The following is a 19730-nucleotide window of genomic DNA, read 5'->3' as shown; positions in this document are numbered from 1 at the left end:
GTGTAATATTCCCTAGCCCCCAAAGGTCGTTATTGTAAATAAGAATTTGTTCTTAAAGCTCGGCTGGTTAAGTTACGGTTAAATAAAAATCATGTGCATGGCCGAAATTTTGAACAATTCTGCATCTATTATCACCAATTCAGTATTATTGATGAGTGATGCTGCATCACATTTTTCATTATTTTACATTAGTAGTTCTTGATATAAAAGAACCCTTTAGATGGAAACGTAAACTTTAATTTATTTTGTGAGTGGATGTTGTTTTCTTTTTGTGTCCATTTTGTTATACATGTATGAATTCTCTATTTTTAAACTTCTTTTGTTCTTGAGTTGGAGAAACGCAAAAATAATTCCAAAGTTCTTGTACATCAATAAATTTGTATAAATGACAATAAATTATGTTGTATTCTACTACCGCTTTATTTAATTTAATTTAATTTAATTTAATTTAATTTTATTTTATTTTATTTTATTTTATTTTATTTTATTTTATTTTATTTTATTTTATTTTATTTTATTTTATTTTATTTTATTTTATTTTATTTTATTTTATTTTATTTTATTTTTACATACTCCAGTCCAACAGGCGGCGGTAAATGTAAACTAATTTACAGAAGAAGAGAGGGCAGTGTCGTCACTGTCTACTCATGACGCAGTTGACGATGTAAACAAGAGAAGACAGTCGAGGGCAGAAGGGATCAAGCAGGCCGACGTCACCTCAAATGAAAGCCGTTAAATACTCTTTAGACGGCCGTCATGGGGCTCCCCGTCACGATTAAAGTCAATTTTCGTGGGAATGTGAAGAGATTCCTGGCTCAGGATGTGGACAAATTGGAGTGGGAGTCCGTGGAAGCCTGGGTAAGCTGCTGGAGGGGAAAAAGCTGGCGCAGTTTGGGGAAGAGCAGGCCCAGAAATGGCCTAGCAGACACGTAAACAGCAGATCACCTGAAGGACGGGCGATTCGGTCAACAAGATGTGTGCAGAGCTGGTCATTTTAAAGGAGAATGTACTTAGCTTGTTTTGAGAATAAATCTGTTATTCTTACATCCATTTTCTAGTTGTCGATGTGTAGTATTTCTTAGCCTGAAATGTCCATTATTTAGGGTTTGTTGTACGTGTGTGAATAGTTGATTTTTTTTTGAGACACTGTTTTCTGTGGATTGGTTAATAACACCTTCACGTTACATTTCAGATCAAAGCGTCATTTGGGATCAACCACTTTCAAGTTAAATACTTTGATGAAGATAATGAAGAGGTAAGACTCATGGCGCCGTTACCAGGAAGTATTCGATCGTTAATACACATCTACAATAACGCATACACAAATAAATATGTTACATTTATGGTATATAGTTTTCTATTTTATTATATATTTTTTTACATTATGACGTGAGTAAATTGTTAATTTAAAAATTTTAAAAACACTCACTGGAGAATTTGATACCCATGCTCACCAGAGACGTGTATGTAAATTATGCCAAACGTATTAAAGGCCCTTAACATTTTCTTCTTTTTGTTGTTTTACAAATATAACATTCAATGGATTTTATTGGGTTTTATTAAATAGGCCAACACAAAGAAGCATGATGTAATTATAAAATTGATGTAGAATGTTTTTTTTTTTTTTTTTTTTTTTTCTTATGTACTATAACAGAAGCTGTTTCCCATTATTTATTTGCACAACATTTCACCTTTGCCCTACAGGGCTTGTGGAGTGCATCACTAATAGTTGTCCTATTAATGGATTCTTCACTGGAGTTGAGAATGTCAGCAGCTCCTCCAGAGTCACCATCTCTGATCTTTACATGTTTGTTCACTTATAAGCCCCTGAGGCCTTCACAAAGCTGTGCTGATAATGAGATTAATTTATATACAGTTGGATCTTACTTACTGATTAGATGAGCTGAAAAAATAAACAGCTAGAATCCATTTTAATTAGGAAATGTATTCTAACTGTGTATTATTTAATTCAGTTCCACAATTACATACGTCATTTTATGACATACGTCATAAAAAACCCTTTTAGAAGACATTAACATTTTGGCGGTCTGATGTTTTCAGATTTTTTTGTTGTTGTTGTTTTTGTTGTTATTTTTGCATTTCTAAACATTTAAATATTTCAAAAATGTTTTATTTCTTAAAGCAATTCTAGCAATTACAAGTCACTGGGTGGATAAGAGACCAAAGTAACCAAACCAAGTTCAGAGCAGGTACAACTAGAAGCTGTCTCAATGTGACATCAGTTTCTTGATGTCACATTGATAATGATTGATCAGACCTCCTGGCAAAAAAGAAAGAATACACAAAAATTAAGCCAAGACAATAATATTAAACCCCATTCCTACCCAGTGATGGTACAGTTCATAGTTCAGCTTGCAGCATGTGACTCGGCCCCACCCATTTTCTCCTTATGTCATAGTCAGAAACAGTTTGTTTTTTGTTTTTCTTTGACAGACATGATAGCGCACCAGCATTGGACCAGCTTGTTTAAAATGACAAAAAAAACAATCTGAACTATTTTGAGGTGTAATGCCAAGCCACTGATGTTAATTAAATAAGTTCTCGAGAAAGACAAACAGTGCCTCAATTTAGTGATTCCTAACTAAAGTCATGTGGCTACAAATAGCTCACTTTAAATAGTCTGTGGGGAAATTTTGAAAATGACTGTTGGGTGTATGTGTAATGTTAAAGTGCTAGCCTCATATACAGAAGCTATAGTTCTGGACGCAGCCGACCTGGGTTTGATTCCTGACCTTGAGACCTTTGCTGCATGTGTCCTACTCTTCTCTCTCTGCCCACTAATTGCGAATAAAAACTGCAAGTGCCAAACACCAATTAAAGGGACGGAAAATAACATTTTCTCTAATCTGCTTGTGGTCTACTGACATGAACAGTGGTTAGGTGAATCCAATAGGTGGGTCAAAAGAATGTTTCTGTATGAGGAGATAATAATCTGCCAAATCTCATTGAAGTCGACTGATCTTCAATGGGGATCAGAAGCCCAGTAATTGGAAATAGGATTTAAAATTAAGTTTTCACACAATAATATTGTAGCTTGAACAATGTATGAAATTCAAACAATCATATGCATGTTTGTGGCCTTAATAAATCAAAATATATTCCCACAATATATCTTCAAGTAAATATACAAGGTTTTAGGGCATCATTGAGCTGAGAGAAACATTGTAAAAATGTATGAAATGTTCACATTGCTCTTGTTTTCATCAGAAAAGTACTGACCATTCCTGTAGCTGCTAATATAATCTAAGGTATTTATTATTGGCATAATTTTGTTATCTGTGTCACATATGGGATATAAAGTGCTTTATTCTCCATAGAGCCTGATTAAAAGGACTTCTACAGATATCTAATACACAGATTCACCATGACTGGGAAATAATAGATTCTAAGAATGTTTCCTGATCTGATGAGTTTTTATTTCAGCTGCAACATTCAGATCATAGACCCAGAATTTGGAACACATAATATGAAAGCTTGAGTCCGTCCTGCCTTGTGTTGGTGTTTCAGGCTGTTGTTGCTGTTGGTGGTGTAATGGTGTGGGAGACATTTGCTTGGCATAGTTTGAACCCATTATTACCAACTGAGCATTGCTCAAATAGTACAATCTACTTGGTTTATATCTTTGTGGGCCATGTTAATCATGACAATAAATATGCTGCACTCCAATAGCCTCCCCGGTCCCCATATCTCAATCCAATATATTCCACCAAATTCAGAAGATTTACACCATAGATGTAAAATCTGCCTCCAACTGTTTGTTTGCTATGTTAATTAATAAGCACCAAAATCTGTAAGGAATGTTTCAGACACTGTGTTGAATCAATGCCAAAAATATATACAGCAGTTCAACTCATCCATTGTCTTCAGTTTATCCGAGATTGGGTAACGTAGTAGGTGGTCCAAGTCCAGTTAAATACTGTCCAGCTTATTCTGGGCAATCCCAATGTGTTCTCAGGCCAATATATAGACTCTTCAGTGAGTCTGATAGAGTAGTCCAATGTTTTCTAGTTGAGGCCTGGTTGCTTTGCATATGGCTAAGAACTGCGAACTATGGTTAATAGTGTATTTATTTTTGACAATACTGAAAGTTAGTGACTTATTTCATTCTGATCCTGTTTATGTTTTCTTTCAGATCTGCATAAACAGTCAAGGTAAGAATAATAATCATTGTTGGTTTTCTGTCATGGCACTTGAGTAACATGTTAATACACTGACATGTTTTTGTTTTGCAGATGAATATGAAGAAGCAATCAAGGTATTGTTGCACTGCTGGATATTCTTGGAAATTATTGGCTGAGTAGCACTGCATGTTTTCTTTGGTTTTTCTTAATTATGTGATAAAGGCGGCTGATAATATACAGCACGCTGCAAAGGCATTCATTCCCTTTGAACCTTTTAACAGTCTCGGGTTTCAACATATTTCATCTGGATTTCAAGCAATAGACCAACTGGAAGCTGTGCATAATTAGAAAGTGAAAGGAACAGAAACATAATCCAGATGGTTTACTTATAAAAAATATGAAAATGAAATTGAGGCAAGCATTTGTGTTCTGAGTCAGTATTTTGCTGAATCACCTTTGGTTGAGGTTACAGTTGCAAGTCTTTTGAGGAATACTCCTATGAGCTTTTCATATCTACATATTGAAATCCTTTCACATTCTTCTTTTCCGAATGGCTCAAGCTCAGCCAGATTTAATGAAGGGTCTTTGTCACAGTCTCTTGATTGGATTGAGGTCTGGACTTTCCAACCCAAGCACGTGCTTTCATCTGAATCCTTGTTTTGTAGATCTTCTTTCCCATGAATGCCAGATTTGGGGAGTGCACAACTTGCCATCATTTTCATTAATTCTTGCCTTCAATTTATTGTTTACTGTTCATTACTGTCCCTCTCAGAGTGCAGAGAAGCAGGGGAACCAGCTGCACATGAATGTGTACAAGATGAAAGGCCAGGCATGCGGCGGTCCTCTGAAGGCGGAGGTGAAGGAGCTTAAAGGAGACCTCCGACCTGCTCCACCTTACCCGTCAAGAGTTAAATCCGTGGACAAAGGCACTCAGATCACTCCAGAGCGAGAAAGCGTAAGAAAACCCATCTTTTTGTCTTCCTACAATTTTTTTTATTGGTTATAGTCTGTTGACTTTATGCAACAGTGAAAACAACTCCAGTTCTCTGTTTCTCTGTCTTTTAATATCACTTATCTAACGTGTAAGATGTGATTATGTTTCTGGTTTCTGCTTACAGGTAGCAGTAAAAGAAAACAAGGGGAATAAACCTGATGATGATCCTCCTCCTATGTGGTTCAGATCGTACATGGAGAAGGTTAGCATTATCGAGGAAATAAAAGATTTGTGCAAAACTTTGTCCTCAGACTATTAAAACTTTATTTTCTTGGGTTCTAGTTTAAGGACGAAGTTGTAAAGGAGGTGGTGGAACGGATGTGCAATGACTTCTCCGGCCAGTGTTGTACTCACAAATCCTCCGACGGGCTCCAAGAGGACTGTGGGGCCATTGAAGGACCTATAGGGCCCCGACCGGGCCCCTCCACCTCTAACGGATCGCTCGGGTACACCCCAAACTGCAGCACCTGCAACAAGCTCACCTCTGAGGGGGCTTACAAGTGCAGGTAGGCATTAGGGCGGGGCGGTTGGGTGTAGCGGATTGACATGTCTGTGTTATCAACAATAAGTTCTGAAGGATGAATTTGATTCCTGCAAGGGGATTTTCAAGGTAATTGATGAAAGTAATTCCAGTGCTGGAAAAAGGTTTGAAAAAGTTCTTTCAAGACTATTACTTGAAAGAACTTTTCATATCTGCAATAGTGGGTAAATGTTTTACCCTCCCCTGTAAATGTGTAGGAAATATGCATGGACATTTTCAGGAAGATTTACCTTCAGCTTTTTCTGCTAAAGTTTTTTTTCTTCTTCTTCTTTCACACTTTTTTTGAGCATACATAGTGATTTTTTTTGTGCTGTTTCCTTGCCAGTGTGTGCCCATCATGCATCCTGTGTGAGATGTGCAGGCACAGCCATGATCCGAGCCACAGCCTCGTGAGAACCAAGACGCCTCTCTCCATCCCCGAGCATGGAATGTCGGGAGAGTTTAGGTAAACCTTTAAAAACTGAGGCTCATCCAAAGCTACTACTTTCTTGATGTAGATTTGAAAGAGAGTGCTAGTTCTTGCTGTAGCATCTACTTTATTAAAGGTGAAGACAAGGCAAAATATGTGTTCTGTTTTTTGTTTTTTTTTTGGAAAGTAAACTTTTGATAGTCAACAAATAGGTGTTCCTGATGACATTTTAAACCAGGTTCCCAAGGCGAGGAGACAGGACTGTGCGCAAGGCCGAGAGACAGCGCCTCAAAGCTGAAAGAAGGCAGCTGAAAGCAGAGGTGAAGGAAATCAAGAAGAAACTGAGGCTGGAGAAGAGGGGGATGCAGTGGAGCGGACCCTCTACCTCAGACAGAGCCAGCCTGGCAAACATGGCGTCCACATCCACCCAGTTCCCGGCGCTGCCTCCTCCCGCTGCCTCAGAATCAGCCTCAGGTCCCGCCACAGACCCAGGTCACATCCCAGCCCCGGTCCCCGACCCCCAGGCCTCCAGTCCAGAGTAAGCGCCACCTTGGAAGGGCGTCCGACAGTGCTGGGTACCTCTAGCCCAGCATGGATGCAAAAAGTCTTTTTTTTCCAAGAAAAGAAATCAAAAATATGCCATCTTTGTAATCTAGTCTGTATGAGTGTTTTCGCTGGCTGCTCTGGGGTGGTGGCAAATGTTGGAACTACCTCAATGTGAAAACTGTTGCTGCTGCTTCATAGATTTTCTAGAAAGAAATTAGCTTTTGAGCTGCAAAAAAAAAAAAAAAAAAAAAAAAAATCTGGGGTCCTGCTTTTTTTTGATTCATAGAGAAACAAAAGAGATGCGTATTATAGAGAAACCAGGGCTTTTTTTCAACAATGCTCTGTACACTTGAAACTAGGGGTCCCGGGGTCTCGCACACGTCCTTGGTGCCCACTATGGCTGCCTTGTTTCTGGATGAAAATCTGCCTGATAACACCCGTCTGGAGCCTGGTACCAAGTTCATCAAATACTGGAAGATGAAGAACTCGGGCACAATCAGCTGGACTTCAGAGACCAAGGTACCCCTCCCACTCATCGAGAGACCAGGCTCCACTCTCCCTCTCTCTCTCTATGCCCTCCACACCTCCCACTTTAATACTTTTATTCCTCTTTTAACTTGTTTCCTTCTCTTGATTTACTAAAATCTACCAGGCTTACAGGTGCATCTCAGTAAATTTGAATATCTTTCAAAATTGTATTTGTTTCAGTAATTCAGTTTTTAGAGAGAAAAAAATGTATATCAAATATATTTATTACACAAAGAGTGATACTTTTTAAATGTTTATTTCTGTAAAATTAAATGAGTATGGCTTACAGCTAATGAAAGCTCAAAATTCAGTTAGAATTTTTTTTTTTTTAAATAAAGAAATGTGGGCCTTCTACAAAGTATGTTCATGTACTGGAGAGTGTATGCACGCAATAATTGGCGGAGCATCCGTTGCATGAATTAATGCATCAGTGCGGCATGGCATGGAGGCATTCAGCCTGTGGCTCTGCTGATGTATTCAAGGAATCCCAGGTTTCTTTGCTGCAGCTCATCTGCATTGTTGGGTTTAGTGTTTCTCATTTTCCTCCTGGCTAAAGCAGCACAACATATCAGCATTGTAACATCGGTACTAATACTGCAACGACATGCTGGGAATGGACTAATTATTTTCCAACATATTCCAAGTATCATGAGTCATCAATTGGGATGGTAACAAGATATTCAGCTTGTTGGATGAAGCCTCACTGCAGGAGATGCAGTGTGGATCCCCTGATTGCATCACCTAGGATGGACACACTGGAAGTTGAAGGAGAGAAGATTGTGGAAAAATGTGGATTTATCACTACGGAAACCATCATTACAATGGTTACCATTGCATGATTTTCTAATTTCATGCAAGCCAATGCTTAACAATACTCTACTGATTCTCTGAGGTTTAGGCCAAACACATAAATACCATTATCATTAAAGCAGGTGTTGGTACATTTGGCTGTATGGGCAGGTACCAAGTCCTACTGGCCTAAAAATCAGCATCTCAATAAAGCTTGTCAGCAGAGGGATGCATGAAGTATCCCGATAGATGACGGTGGACCAGAGGACCAACAGCAGCAGATGACAGAGGCGTCCTAAATCATCACTGACTGGAAGAAGCAACTTGGATTCTGTCCCTCTCTAATCTTTCTCCAGATTCTTGAACCGTGATTTCCGAATAAAATGCAGCTTTCTTCGGAACAGATGATTTTGGACCAAGCTTCTTTTATCTTTAGTCCAGGTGAGACACCTCTGATGCCGTCTCTTGTTCAGGGGCGGGTTAACACAAGGAATGGGAGAGGTGTACCCTATGTTCTGAATACATGAGTGTGTGGTGGCTCTTGAAGCTCTGACTCCAGTCACAGTCCACTACTTGCGATTCTCTCTCAACTGTTTTTTTTTTTTTTCTTCTATCACACTTTTCCCATCCACCACACTTTTCATATAGCGATCCATGAACAGCCAGCTAATCTGTTTATGTGAGAAATAGTTACATTAGCTGCGAGCCATAATTATCCAAACTAACTAAAATAAATCTTAGAACTATGTCATTCTCTGTGGAATAGATCTGTTTAATATGAGTTTCTTTTCTTAAACGGAAACACTGAAATAAATGTAACTTTTCAATGATATTTAAATTTAGTTTGAGGCACCTGTGTTTATCCACTGTTGTTTCTTATTTAATCCAGTTAAGTTTATGTGGTTGAAGTTTCTAAGTCTTTGTCTGGATGTAAAATGAGTGTTGCCCCCTCAGTATGAACGCATGATTTATTTATTTATTTATTTATTTTCTGTTGTGTTTATTCTGGTTTGCATGCTCTTTTTCTTTGTGCTTTTTCGCATGTATATTCCTATTTTGTGTTCTGTGTATGTGTATGTGCGTGCACGCAGCTAGTGTTCATGTGGGGAAACCTCGGCTTGGCGTCGGAGGAGAGGAGGGAGGTTCCAGTGCCCCTGCTGCTTCCGGGACAAGTGGGCGTGGTCAGTGTGGCCTTTGTTGCTCCCGTCATGGAGGGGATGTACACCTCCCACTGGCGGCTGGCGCACTGCGGCTGTCAGTTCGGCCCGCGGGTCTGGTGCAGCATTGTGGTCGACTCTGGCAGCAGCCGCAACGGGCTCGGGCACCAAAGCAAGCGATTGGCAAGTCTCATACGCAGTGACATCACCTACTGCAACATCTCTTTACATAGATATTTAGATTAAATCACCCATAATGTCTTCATGTTTTCCTACCAAGGAGCCTAACTGTCCTATGAGCTTTTCAGTTGATTTAAAACGGCAGCTCTCCAAGCATTCTGAAGTGCTCAGTCTTCCGACTGTCTACCTCAGATTAACTGTATTTGAAAGTTCTGTTTTAAGCAAGTGGATGGAGAAATCCAGCTAAGACTTGACAAAGAATCCTTTAGCTAACCAACTGCTGTATACTTTTAAGCCAATTGTGCTTTAGGAATCACCTTGTAGGTCGTACAATACTAAGTTTATTATTGAAAACTATTTACTAGATTTTACTAAAAAAATTACGAGTCATTGATAGTAACAAAATGCCCAATTATTCAAGATAATTTTTTGCTTCACACCGGACTTGGATCGCACTCTGACATTAAAAATGAATGACACAGACATTAGAACATCAACAGTTTTGGAAGGTCTGGTTCAGGATTCTCCCGACTGCAGTTCTTTGGACCTAATGCCCTGCAACTGTTAGATATGTCCTTGCGTCAACACAGCCGAGTCAAACAACTGAATTATCCCTTCAGCATGGCATCAAGTGTGACAAAGTCTTTATAATGATCCATTGACGTTATTCAGGTGTGTTGGAGCAGTGGTGCATCTAAAAGTTACTGGACATTAGATCTTGGCAGGCAGTGTGCTCCACATTATGTATGATGGAGTGTCAAGGTTCAGAGATTGTGTTGAATTTGCACAAAAGGAGAACACTGGAAGCAGCAGCACCTGAAAACATGAGACTGGTCTGGTGTGGTGAAAAGAGAGCTGAGCCCAAAGATCTACATGCCGATGTACGTTTCCACCCTCATCTATGGACTAAAGCTTTGCGTAGTGAACAAAATATTGAGATCGTGGATACAGGCAGGGGATAAAGCGTTCCCCTACAGAATGTCTGGGTTCTCTCTTAGAGATAAGGTGTGAAACTCAGTCCCCTGGAGGAGCTGGTCCAAGTGGCCGGGGAGAGGGATGACAGCTTCTCTACTAAGACTTTCTCCCATGAGATGTTCCCGGATTAAGTGAAAGATGGATGGATGGCATCCTCAGGCTCATGAGCTCTCCATTAAAATGGCCACAAACAGTTCTGCTGGGTGACCATGGAACTCCTGAAAAACAACTAAAGGATTCAGATCTTTGGTGTGATCAGCTCATATTAATCAGTGAGACTTTTGTGTGCATGCCCCCGTCTTACTGCACTAGCCCAATCCCCTGCATCCTTTTATACCCCGCTGACAAGCTGATTGTTTCCTCCCCTACAGCATGGCTAAAACTGATGGTGGAGGTGCAGAAACCTCTTTTATACATACGGAATATTCACAGATTGTGAGGATAATATCCTAGTGCAGAGAAGGTTGTCCCTGTAGCAGTAGCATGTGATATGGCCTAGGAAGCAGTGGCAAAAAAAAAACCAAAAAAAAACTATTTGGTGAGAAGATACAGTAGCCGCTCAATCGCCTTCACACAGAAATTTGCAATTTGGTGTAAAGGGAGCCTAAATTAGCCATTATGCAGTAAACCCAACAGTGGTTATTCCTCTGAGTCTTTGGTTATTTCTGTGCTTGAGTGATTCATTGATTTAAGTTGAAGTTGCTGAACCAATAAAACTCCTCTGATATTGATCACAGACTGAGATGAAAATGTGTAAAACAAAATCAGCCAAAGTCCAAAGGTAAAGTTATTTAAGTCCTTCAGAAAGCTTGGAGAAGTGTTGCATAAAAATAAACAAACAAAAAAAAACTTGGCTGCTTTGAAGGAAAATGCAGAAAAAAATTAGGACCGACTCATAACTTTAACAAAGTTTTTGTGTCCTTTTATTCTTTGTACTACAATGTTTTGTGTCCCACGAAAAAGTAAAGAAAAATAGATCATTTGTTAGGGTTAAAATGAACAGGATTTTTTGAATTACTTTAACAATAATTGGAAATGTCAACGAAGATTTGAAAGTATTTGCTTGTTATGGTGATACTACTGACGGCCATCCTGTTTGTGCTTTAGAAGGAGGAGGTGAAGCCGGCAGAGAAGGAGGTGACACCCAAGGAAAGTGGTTCTGCCTTCGCTGCAGACCTCCCCCAAGAAGACTTCTACTTCCCATCAGTCGACCTGCTGACCGCACAGGTGCTCACGCAACGTGAAGCTATTTTCTGTCACGTCATTTTCAAGTCGTGCATTGATTAAACAGAAATAAGAATGGTAGCGCAGTTCAGTGTACAGAAAGGTTTATGCTTTTCTTTTTTGTTACCACTGTTTGTGTGACCTTTTACACAAACAGGTGAACATATTCATATCAACAGTCAATGATGCATTAATACACTACTTTATTACCTGTGTAGTAAAAATAAAACCACTATGTTGATTTCTCACTGCAAATTGTCTCCCTAAAACAGGTTTCCAAGTATTTATTTTCCTGTTCTACTCATAGCCGTAGTAAAAGTCGGCCAATTTATCAAACAGCTGATTAAATTAGGACAGTGACTTAAATGTCATCATAGTAAATAGAGTAAATAGAAATCCTGAGAAGCAAAGGGGTACAAACCCACAGAAGGTCTCATAGCCACTGGCTTGAATGTTCATCATCTGCAATGGGGAATCTGGTCTTTCAGAGGTTGTGTGGGAGGCGGAGCACATCTGTAAACACAATGTCACCTGAAAATGTCTCCACTACGCCACAGTAATTTGAATTTTTATTGTTCTGTTTTTTAGGATCTGCTTTCATTTGAGTTGCTGGACATAAATATTGTGCAAGAACTAGAAAAAGTCCCCAACAACACTCCTGTTGGTGAGTCAAAGTGCTGAAAAACTCAACCCTGAACTTGAATATATATTTTAATATTGTTTTTTTTTTTTTCTTTCTGTTTTTGTTCCAGCTTTGACCCCCTGCATCTCCCCCCTCCCCAGTGATTCATCTTTATTGGAAAGGACAATGACTTCACAGATGAAGGATGAGTCAGAGATCACAGGAGTCCGTAAACTCTTCGGTGAGCTATTCTCTGTTTTGACTCTTTAGAGTTGTCTAATTTGGATAATTGTACATTTTAAACATAAACAGGTGTTTCTGTTCAAAGAAACGTTTAAGTTATTCTGGAAATGTATTTTGCTATTCAGTCAAATAGAAAGTTTCTTTCGAGGCCTGCAATTCGAACCTTTAGTTGCTAATCCCAGCCGTTGTTTCTCTGAAATATACACGTGCCAAGGGGAGGTGGAGCGTTCAACACGGGTTTGTCTCTCCCAATTATTTTGAGCGGCCCGCAGTTACAATCCAATAATGTTGCAAGTTTGGCCTGAATGCACACGAGTAGTTGTTACAGATGGACTCTAAAAGATGTACACAAATTCAAATATTTAAGTAAAGAATTAATTAATGTCCAGTAGTGTATTAACTAAGTATTTATTTTATTAACAGTGTTTTTTTTTTCAGTTTTAATTTCATAATAAATGGGACTACAGATGTCCAAAAGCAGGCCATGGCACGCCCCTACATTAAATCAAAGGTGTTTTGGATGAACGAACAGCCCGTATCCCTTCTTCTTGCTCCTGAGAATGAACGAAAAAATATTCTACAGCAAGCAAAATCTCAGACTAGATCCTAAAACTGTTTTATCCTTTATAATTCTGCCGTATTTTTCTCTTTAAGGAGTCAAACTGAGGCCCAAAGACGTGTCGGAGCCCGCAGCGCAAGACGAGGAGAAGGAGGAGGAGATCAGTGGAGCTCAGTTCCTCTGCGAGACGGTGATCCGCTCCCTCACGCTGGAGGAAGCCCCGGACCACAGGCCCCCGCGCCGAGCCAAGCACAGCAGCCTCAAACCGCAGGGTGAGCCGCTGCAATCGGTCCCTCTTGGAGTTTAACGCCAGAGAGGGAAATTTTGCGTTTTAATCTCTCTCCGTTGAACATTACTCTTGCAGTTGTTACCCGGGGGCCCGGCTTTGGCTTTGAGAGGGGAGTCGGGGTGGAGGACAAGCAGAAGGTGAAAGTTAAGCAGGAGGAGATTAATGCCGACAGAATCCAGAGTTTAGCGCCGCCTGTAAATACCGTCTTCAACCAACTGACCCAGGGAGAGGACGACTCAAGGCCGGGTGAGTGGAAAAAAAAACAAACATGTCATCTTCCTTTATGTTAAGGCTGGACCATCTTGAGCCAAGATTTTTATTTTGGTTGGCAGATCCTGAGCTCGGAGGTGAAAATGTAAACCTTAATATCAGTTCACATCACGATAATGAGGACAAAGAGGTTTTGCATGCTATGCAAAACATGAAGGAGAAGAATTGTGAGAAAGAAGAAGGCAGAACCAGAGAAGACTGGGATGAGGTAATGTTATAAACATGCTTTAAATATTTACACATTTTGTCAGATACTTTACTATACTTTTAGAATTTTATGTGAGTAAGCAGCAACACAAAGTAATAACCATGATGTCCGTAAACAAAATCCAATGCAAACAATGAACTGTTAGGGTCAGTAAATTAATTTATACATTCTTTTTCTCATCAAGTAAGTAAAGGGATAGAGGATAGACTTAGTGTTTACAGCCACCTCTTCTTGACGCCTGACATGAAGGATGTCAGGAGTTCAGGCCTGAACTCTTCCCTCTGATTCACCCTTGAGTCAAAAACAGTTAGTCATCAGTAATCTTCAGTAATCTGAAGTCATATTTTTGGCAGTGTTTTCTGTAAAAGCACTTCATTAATACATGTCTCAACCAGAAAAACGGAAGCTTTCATAACCCGTAATGTTTCAGCACCTATGCAGAGCCTGAAAGTCTTTACGGTCTTCTGCTTCAGGTCAGCAGCCAGACGTCCTCCGTCTCCTCCAGCGACGACTACATCATCGTCCTCCCGGACTGCTTCGACACCAGCCGGCCCCTGGGCGAGTCCATGTACAGCTCCGCCATGTCGCAGCCTGACACCGCCGCCGCCGCTGCCACGGCAGCTTCTTCGACCGACCCGGACCAAGAGCAGGAAAAGGACGAGCCCTGCAACTTTGAGCCATGCAGGGAGGCGCCGCTGATGGAGAGGGAGGAGGAAGAGACCATCGCCGTGGAGGAGTCGCTGGGGAACACCTGGCCTCTCCACGTCTCGCCCATCCACAGCAGCGTGAACCAGATGCTGTGCGCGTCCCAAACGCTCGACGCCGTGACGCTCACGCCTGAAGTGGTGCCGCCGCCTGTCGTGCCTCAGCCTCTGCACCCCACACCTGTCATCTACTCACCCAGGTTAGACTGGGACCAGTCGGGACTTAAAGAGTCTTTAACTCTTATTATTGAAATGGAAGATGGTTGCCGCACCGCAGCACCGACTCGAATGGTTAAAATTTCATCTATGTTTCAGATCGGAGGCGCTGTATCTGGCTGGGGATCCCAGTCCTCCAGCCTGTGAACCGTACGAGCCGCAACAACCACGAGTTCACCTAAATGGTGAGTTTAACCATCATGGTGACTGGATCTCACCACATTGCAGATATACTACGTGGGCTGGCACATAAAACTAAGATATTTATCACTGTAAAACCAGAGTTTACCTTTACTGTTGCCACTCAGTCTGCTGGTTAGACTCACTGTGTTTACATGACTTAGCTGTTGCTCAGTTTTAGAAGGAAGCTAAGACAACTCAGGAAACACATTTTGACCACTACAGGAATAGAGGAACTAACGCAGCACAGAGGTTTTCAGGATTTGTTGCTTCAACAAAGACAAAGAAAACCCCTCATGTTCCTCATCTAATCAGAATTTTTTTTTTTTTTTTTTTTTTTTGTGGGTTGTTATTTCCTTTTCTAGTATCATCCGGTCTGTCCAGATCAGCCGGCTCAGCATGCAGTGCCTTTGAGGCGTACAATCCGAGAGCGGGCAAAGCGCTGCAGCCAAGGTGCAAAACAGCAGAGTAAAACTTCTAATGTTACAATTTCTGTGCTCTAGTCTCTTTCCTTTTTTTCTTTCTTTCATGCTGCACTGCAACACAATTTAGTCTGTTAACCTGAGATGTAATTAGTATAATCAGTGAGTGTGACTGTGTTTGCACCAGGGGCCAAGGAGGCATCACAGAGGGACTTGTCAAAGGGGCCCTTTCTGTGGCCGCATCTGCTTATAAGGCTCTCTTCACTGGACCAAACTGTTCCATACAGGTACATGACCCAGAAGTCTGCTCTATAACTAAAATACAGAACTTCCCACATGAGAGCTTTCCATTACCAGATATTATTAATTTGCTTGTTTGATTATTTGCACAAGCAAATGGAAACAGTTTTATTCGAGTCAAGAAAAACTCAAGAATTTGGAAATGAATAGCTGAGTTGCAAGTGTCCCAACGTTAGGCATGGGCTGGTATGAGATGTGAGCAGTATCATAAGCTTGTGCAGGAAATAGCACAGCACCACAGTATTTCACGCAAAAGTGACAGCAAACAAATTAGAACTGCTTTTACTGAAAAACAGAAGCATATTTTACTGATGGTTAAAGAAAATTACAAACATATTTGTTAAAGTTATAATATTTATTGAAAGAAATGCATTGTGATTTATTGACTTAAGCAAAAAACATTACATAAACACAATTTACATTTATTTGTAATTTAACTACAGGTGCTGATTAATCTCAAGATCCAAACATTTGTTTAAACAAGAGTTAAGTTTATACAGAAAATGATTTGACAATGCTAAGATTAATGTTCCTCTTTAATGATATTCTGATTCTGTTTAGACATATCAGCTAATAAAATCTTCACTCGTGAAGTTTAAAGACATCTGTGCTGTTATTTTATCTTTGCTTTACCTGTCTGATGGATTACATGTGAAACTAGAAGTGTCAGAATGCACAAAGCTATAACTCCATCTCTGTTTATCTGGTTTATGGTTGGTGAAAAGACGAAGGCTTTAAAACCAAGGTTAAGGCAAAGACTTTGTCAGGGCCGCACAGAGAAGAATATGTCTCCGTAGCGGCATGCATTTACACACAGAACGGTCTTTGAAGGGTACATGTTGCGACATTTTTTTTTTTTCAGCATAAGGAAGTAAGTTTGTACTAAACATTTGTCAGTTTACATTAGTTTATTCCTAATAGAGCTGAAAACTCTGGTGATTTCAGCATTTCCTTCTGACACTGCTGTAATAATGTACACAAGGACTTGAACTGATGGCATCTTTACATAATTTTTCTTCTTTTTTTTTTTTAATCTTCGTATACCATGATATCTTTAACCAGCTCATGCCTAACCAGAATTGTTGGCAATACTTTAGGGGTTGTAGCCATTTAAAAAAAAAGAAAAAAAATATGACTTTTCTTTTGTCTCCTATCTCTAATATGGTTAAAATACCCTACAAATATATGTTGTTCTTCTTTAAATAGTCTTTAACTCATGATGTTGATATATGTCATGTAAACAATTATTGAGCCAGCAGCAGACATTGATTCTTTTCATGCTTGTGGAGAAGAGGCAACAATTATACTCAATGACGCATCCGATTACGTCAAATTAGACATCAGAGTAGTTTTTGTGCCAGTTTTTTCAAGGCAGAAAATACGCATTTGTTTCCAAGCATGTTTGTACGGAAGAGGATTAGAGCCACTTAAAGAAAAAAAAATTTCTGACTTTAATCTCAGAATTCTGAGAAAAATAGTCAGAATTCTATTTTTTTTTCAGTGGCCCCAATCATCTTCTGTACATTTGTATCCCTATTGAAGAATTTCCCCTCCAATACAACATTTTCAGTTGAAGAGGAAGATTATTTCAGTCTCAGATGATGTATTGGTTCCGCTCAAAATCTGCTTTCAACTCAAAAAACTAATAATAACATAAAGTAAAAAGTAAAAATAAGGTTGCGTCTTTTTCCTCTTGCTCAAACTTTCTCCCTTCTTGAGTTGTACCTGTAAGTCTAATCTCTGTGGTTGCAGATTTTATTTTATTTATTTTTTTTGCTCTCTTGCAGTTTAAAGCGGTAGCTCTGCCTATTTCCATCCAGTAAAATGTATTTGTTAAAATTTTATTTAACAAGGTGAGTCATTAAGAACAAAATCATGTTGTCAATAACGAGCTGATGAACGACTGTGGAGTGACACAGTTCTCATGACAAGCTTTATTAGGATGTTATTAGTAATTGACAAATTACTCCAGGTGATGGTGAGCTACCACTGACCTCAGACAGTTACACAATGGTGCACTTATGAGAAAAATATCTAACAAAAACTTCAGTTTAAAAACCTGCATATGCACTAATTACATCTCAGACTAACAGACTACAGCAGAAGCACTTTGTTTTGTTGTTTTTAGTTTTTCATCCCTCCCATTGCAGGGGCTTTTACTCTCTCCATACAACGCAGCCTTTACTGGAGGAGGGAGGACGTTCGAGCATGAGGAGAAGGTTGCAGACACGAAGAGAGTATAAATGCTCAAAACACATTGCATCTGAGAGCAAAAACTGATTTTAGCGACCACACTCATTTTTACAAAGACGAAGGAAGAGCAGTAAATCCAATACTGAAGACAAGAGATCTTCAACTGAAAATACATGTTTATGCACTTTGGAAGGAAAATTCCTCAAAATTACTACAAGTTACACTCATTTCAAAGTGATGCTCGCACAACAAACAAACACGTTTGTCCTATGAACAGGATTTGTGGAGTGTAGATTTACCTTTTTCCCTTCCTCCTTGCCTTTTTTTTTCTTTTTTTTTTCTCCCTTCTTTTCCAGCGAGGGATCGACCCTGCCAGACAGGACCCTTCCATGATGGCCGTGCTGCTGGAGATGGGCTTTAAGGACCAGCGGCTCAACCAGCAGCTGCTGAGGAAGCACGGCTACAACCTGCTGCACACCGTCAACGAGCTGGTCCAGATGGCCGAGGAGAGCCAGAATGAAGCTGCTGACCCTCCGCAATGAAGGCGCCTAGACTCATAGGAAAAAATTATCTCAGCTTTTGAGCTTAATTTAAAAAGAGCAATTATAGAGTTGGGCTTTTAAATGCCTCATCTTCTTGTGTTTGGATTTTTTTTGTTTGTTTGCTTTTTCAACATTACACTACACTTTTTGTCTCCAAATATATGGAAGAAAAATTGAGAATATATATAATGGCTTCTCTTTCCCATTTTAATTTAGCTTTACCGCTTTCTTCAAGTTAGCCATCTACTGTACACCTTCTTGTAAATGATTCTTGTCGGTAGCTTTGTTTACCTGGGCCGTTGAGTTGTATGTGTTGGTCAAAAATGAGCGAAAACTGAAATATCGATGAGTTAAGTGTTTTTCCATCCCTGTGTTTGTATGGCTGATGTAGCTGCTTCCTCAGCGCTGTAAAATAATTGTGCTCTCTTAAGGTCGCACTAATATATAGAGGTGAAAATGAAACTTTGTGAGGTGAACCGGGTCAGAAAGGCTAGCTGTGGAGTAAACTGATGCTACTGATGCTGCATGGGTTAAGAGTCAGAGTGCAGTAATAAGAATAAATATTTAAGTTTTTTCTTTTTCTTTTTTTTTCTTTACTTATTGTAGTGAAATTTGCCTAACAATGCAATCTTCTTCTGTATCAGAGTACTGTTATTTTAGACGTTGACATGTGGAATGTAAACCAAACTCTCAGAACGGATCACTGTTCAAATTTGGATGTTTTTGGACACCTGCATGATGAATAGAGGCTATTAGAGACGAGTCATGTTCTTGTGGTCTTAGCACAGTCACAGTGAAACAAAAACACAGCTTTGTGACATCTTTTATCATCCCCCTTTCCCTGCATTTTTACGTCTTGGTCAAAAACTCAAAGTGAAACCCAGCAACTTTCAGTTAGCACTAATTAAACTGAGATGTCTCTTAAAACACATTCCTCAAGCTTATGGACCCAAGTATATTTGATTTGATTGCGTTGCCTCTTGTGTGCGATGATGATTAGTTTACCGAAACATGCTTGTCATGTAAGCTGACATTGTGTTGTGTCTGGACTTAACTTTGCGCGCGCGCGTGTGTGTGTGTGTTTGAGCTTTTTAGGAACCATCGTTTTCTTATGTTTACAATTGTTCAAGTAAAGAGAAAAAAAACAACATGCTCTTAAGAGTAATTCTGAATATATCTACCTTGCTTGTCAAATTATTCTTCTGCAACAGAGTGTACACTTTAAATACTCTTCTCCCAATCTGCCAATAAACTCTTTGCCCATCTGCTTCTTTCCACCTTGACACTGAAAATCTAGAGATGTAGGTCTGAAAGTTGGTACAGAAAATAAATCCTTTAAGATTCATTTTTGAGTTATTGAGTTGTAAATACTTGAAACATGGCGGTGTGAGCGGCTGGATAAAAGTCGCCATTATTACTTTTTGTCAATTTAGAAACTCTCGGTGCTTAATATGATACATAACTTTTAGGGTGGTGTTAAATACAGCAAAGATAAAA

At 39.7% G+C, this 19730-nt stretch overlaps 1 protein-coding gene across 3 annotated transcripts; it reads left to right on the top strand.

Annotated features, from left to right (window-relative positions):
* Nucleotides 1-628: 628 nt before the first annotated feature.
* Nucleotides 629-19578, top strand: nbr1a (NBR1 autophagy cargo receptor a). 3 transcript variants are annotated; one of them, XM_044101523.1, is made up of 22 exons: nt 629-858; nt 1193-1255; nt 4154-4172; nt 4254-4276; nt 4915-5097; nt 5261-5338; nt 5419-5642; nt 6003-6122; nt 6325-6624; nt 6992-7151; nt 9041-9289; nt 11369-11488; nt 12074-12149; nt 12238-12348; nt 13005-13181; nt 13274-13444; nt 13531-13676; nt 14150-14580; nt 14696-14781; nt 15142-15229; nt 15386-15485; nt 18048-19578. In XM_044101523.1, exons 1-22 carry the CDS (start codon nt 757-759, stop codon nt 18231-18233), a joined length of 3213 nt encoding a protein of 1070 aa, XP_043957458.1. In that variant the 5' UTR covers nt 629-756; the 3' UTR covers nt 18234-19578. The 3 variants fall into 3 exon arrangements, with proteins under 3 accessions (XP_043957458.1, XP_043957459.1, XP_043957460.1); XM_044101524.1 differs by lacking the exon at nt 15386-15485; XM_044101525.1 differs by lacking the exons at nt 15142-15229; nt 15386-15485.
* The last annotated feature ends 152 nt before the right edge of the window (nt 19579-19730 follow it).

Source organism: Gambusia affinis, linkage group LG20, assembly GCF_019740435.1.
Source record: "Gambusia affinis linkage group LG20, SWU_Gaff_1.0, whole genome shotgun sequence".
Classification (NCBI taxonomy): domain Eukaryota; kingdom Metazoa; phylum Chordata; class Actinopteri; order Cyprinodontiformes; family Poeciliidae; genus Gambusia; species Gambusia affinis.
Note: the sequence above shows the minus strand (reverse complement) of the source record. Positions and strands in the feature narration are given on the sequence as shown.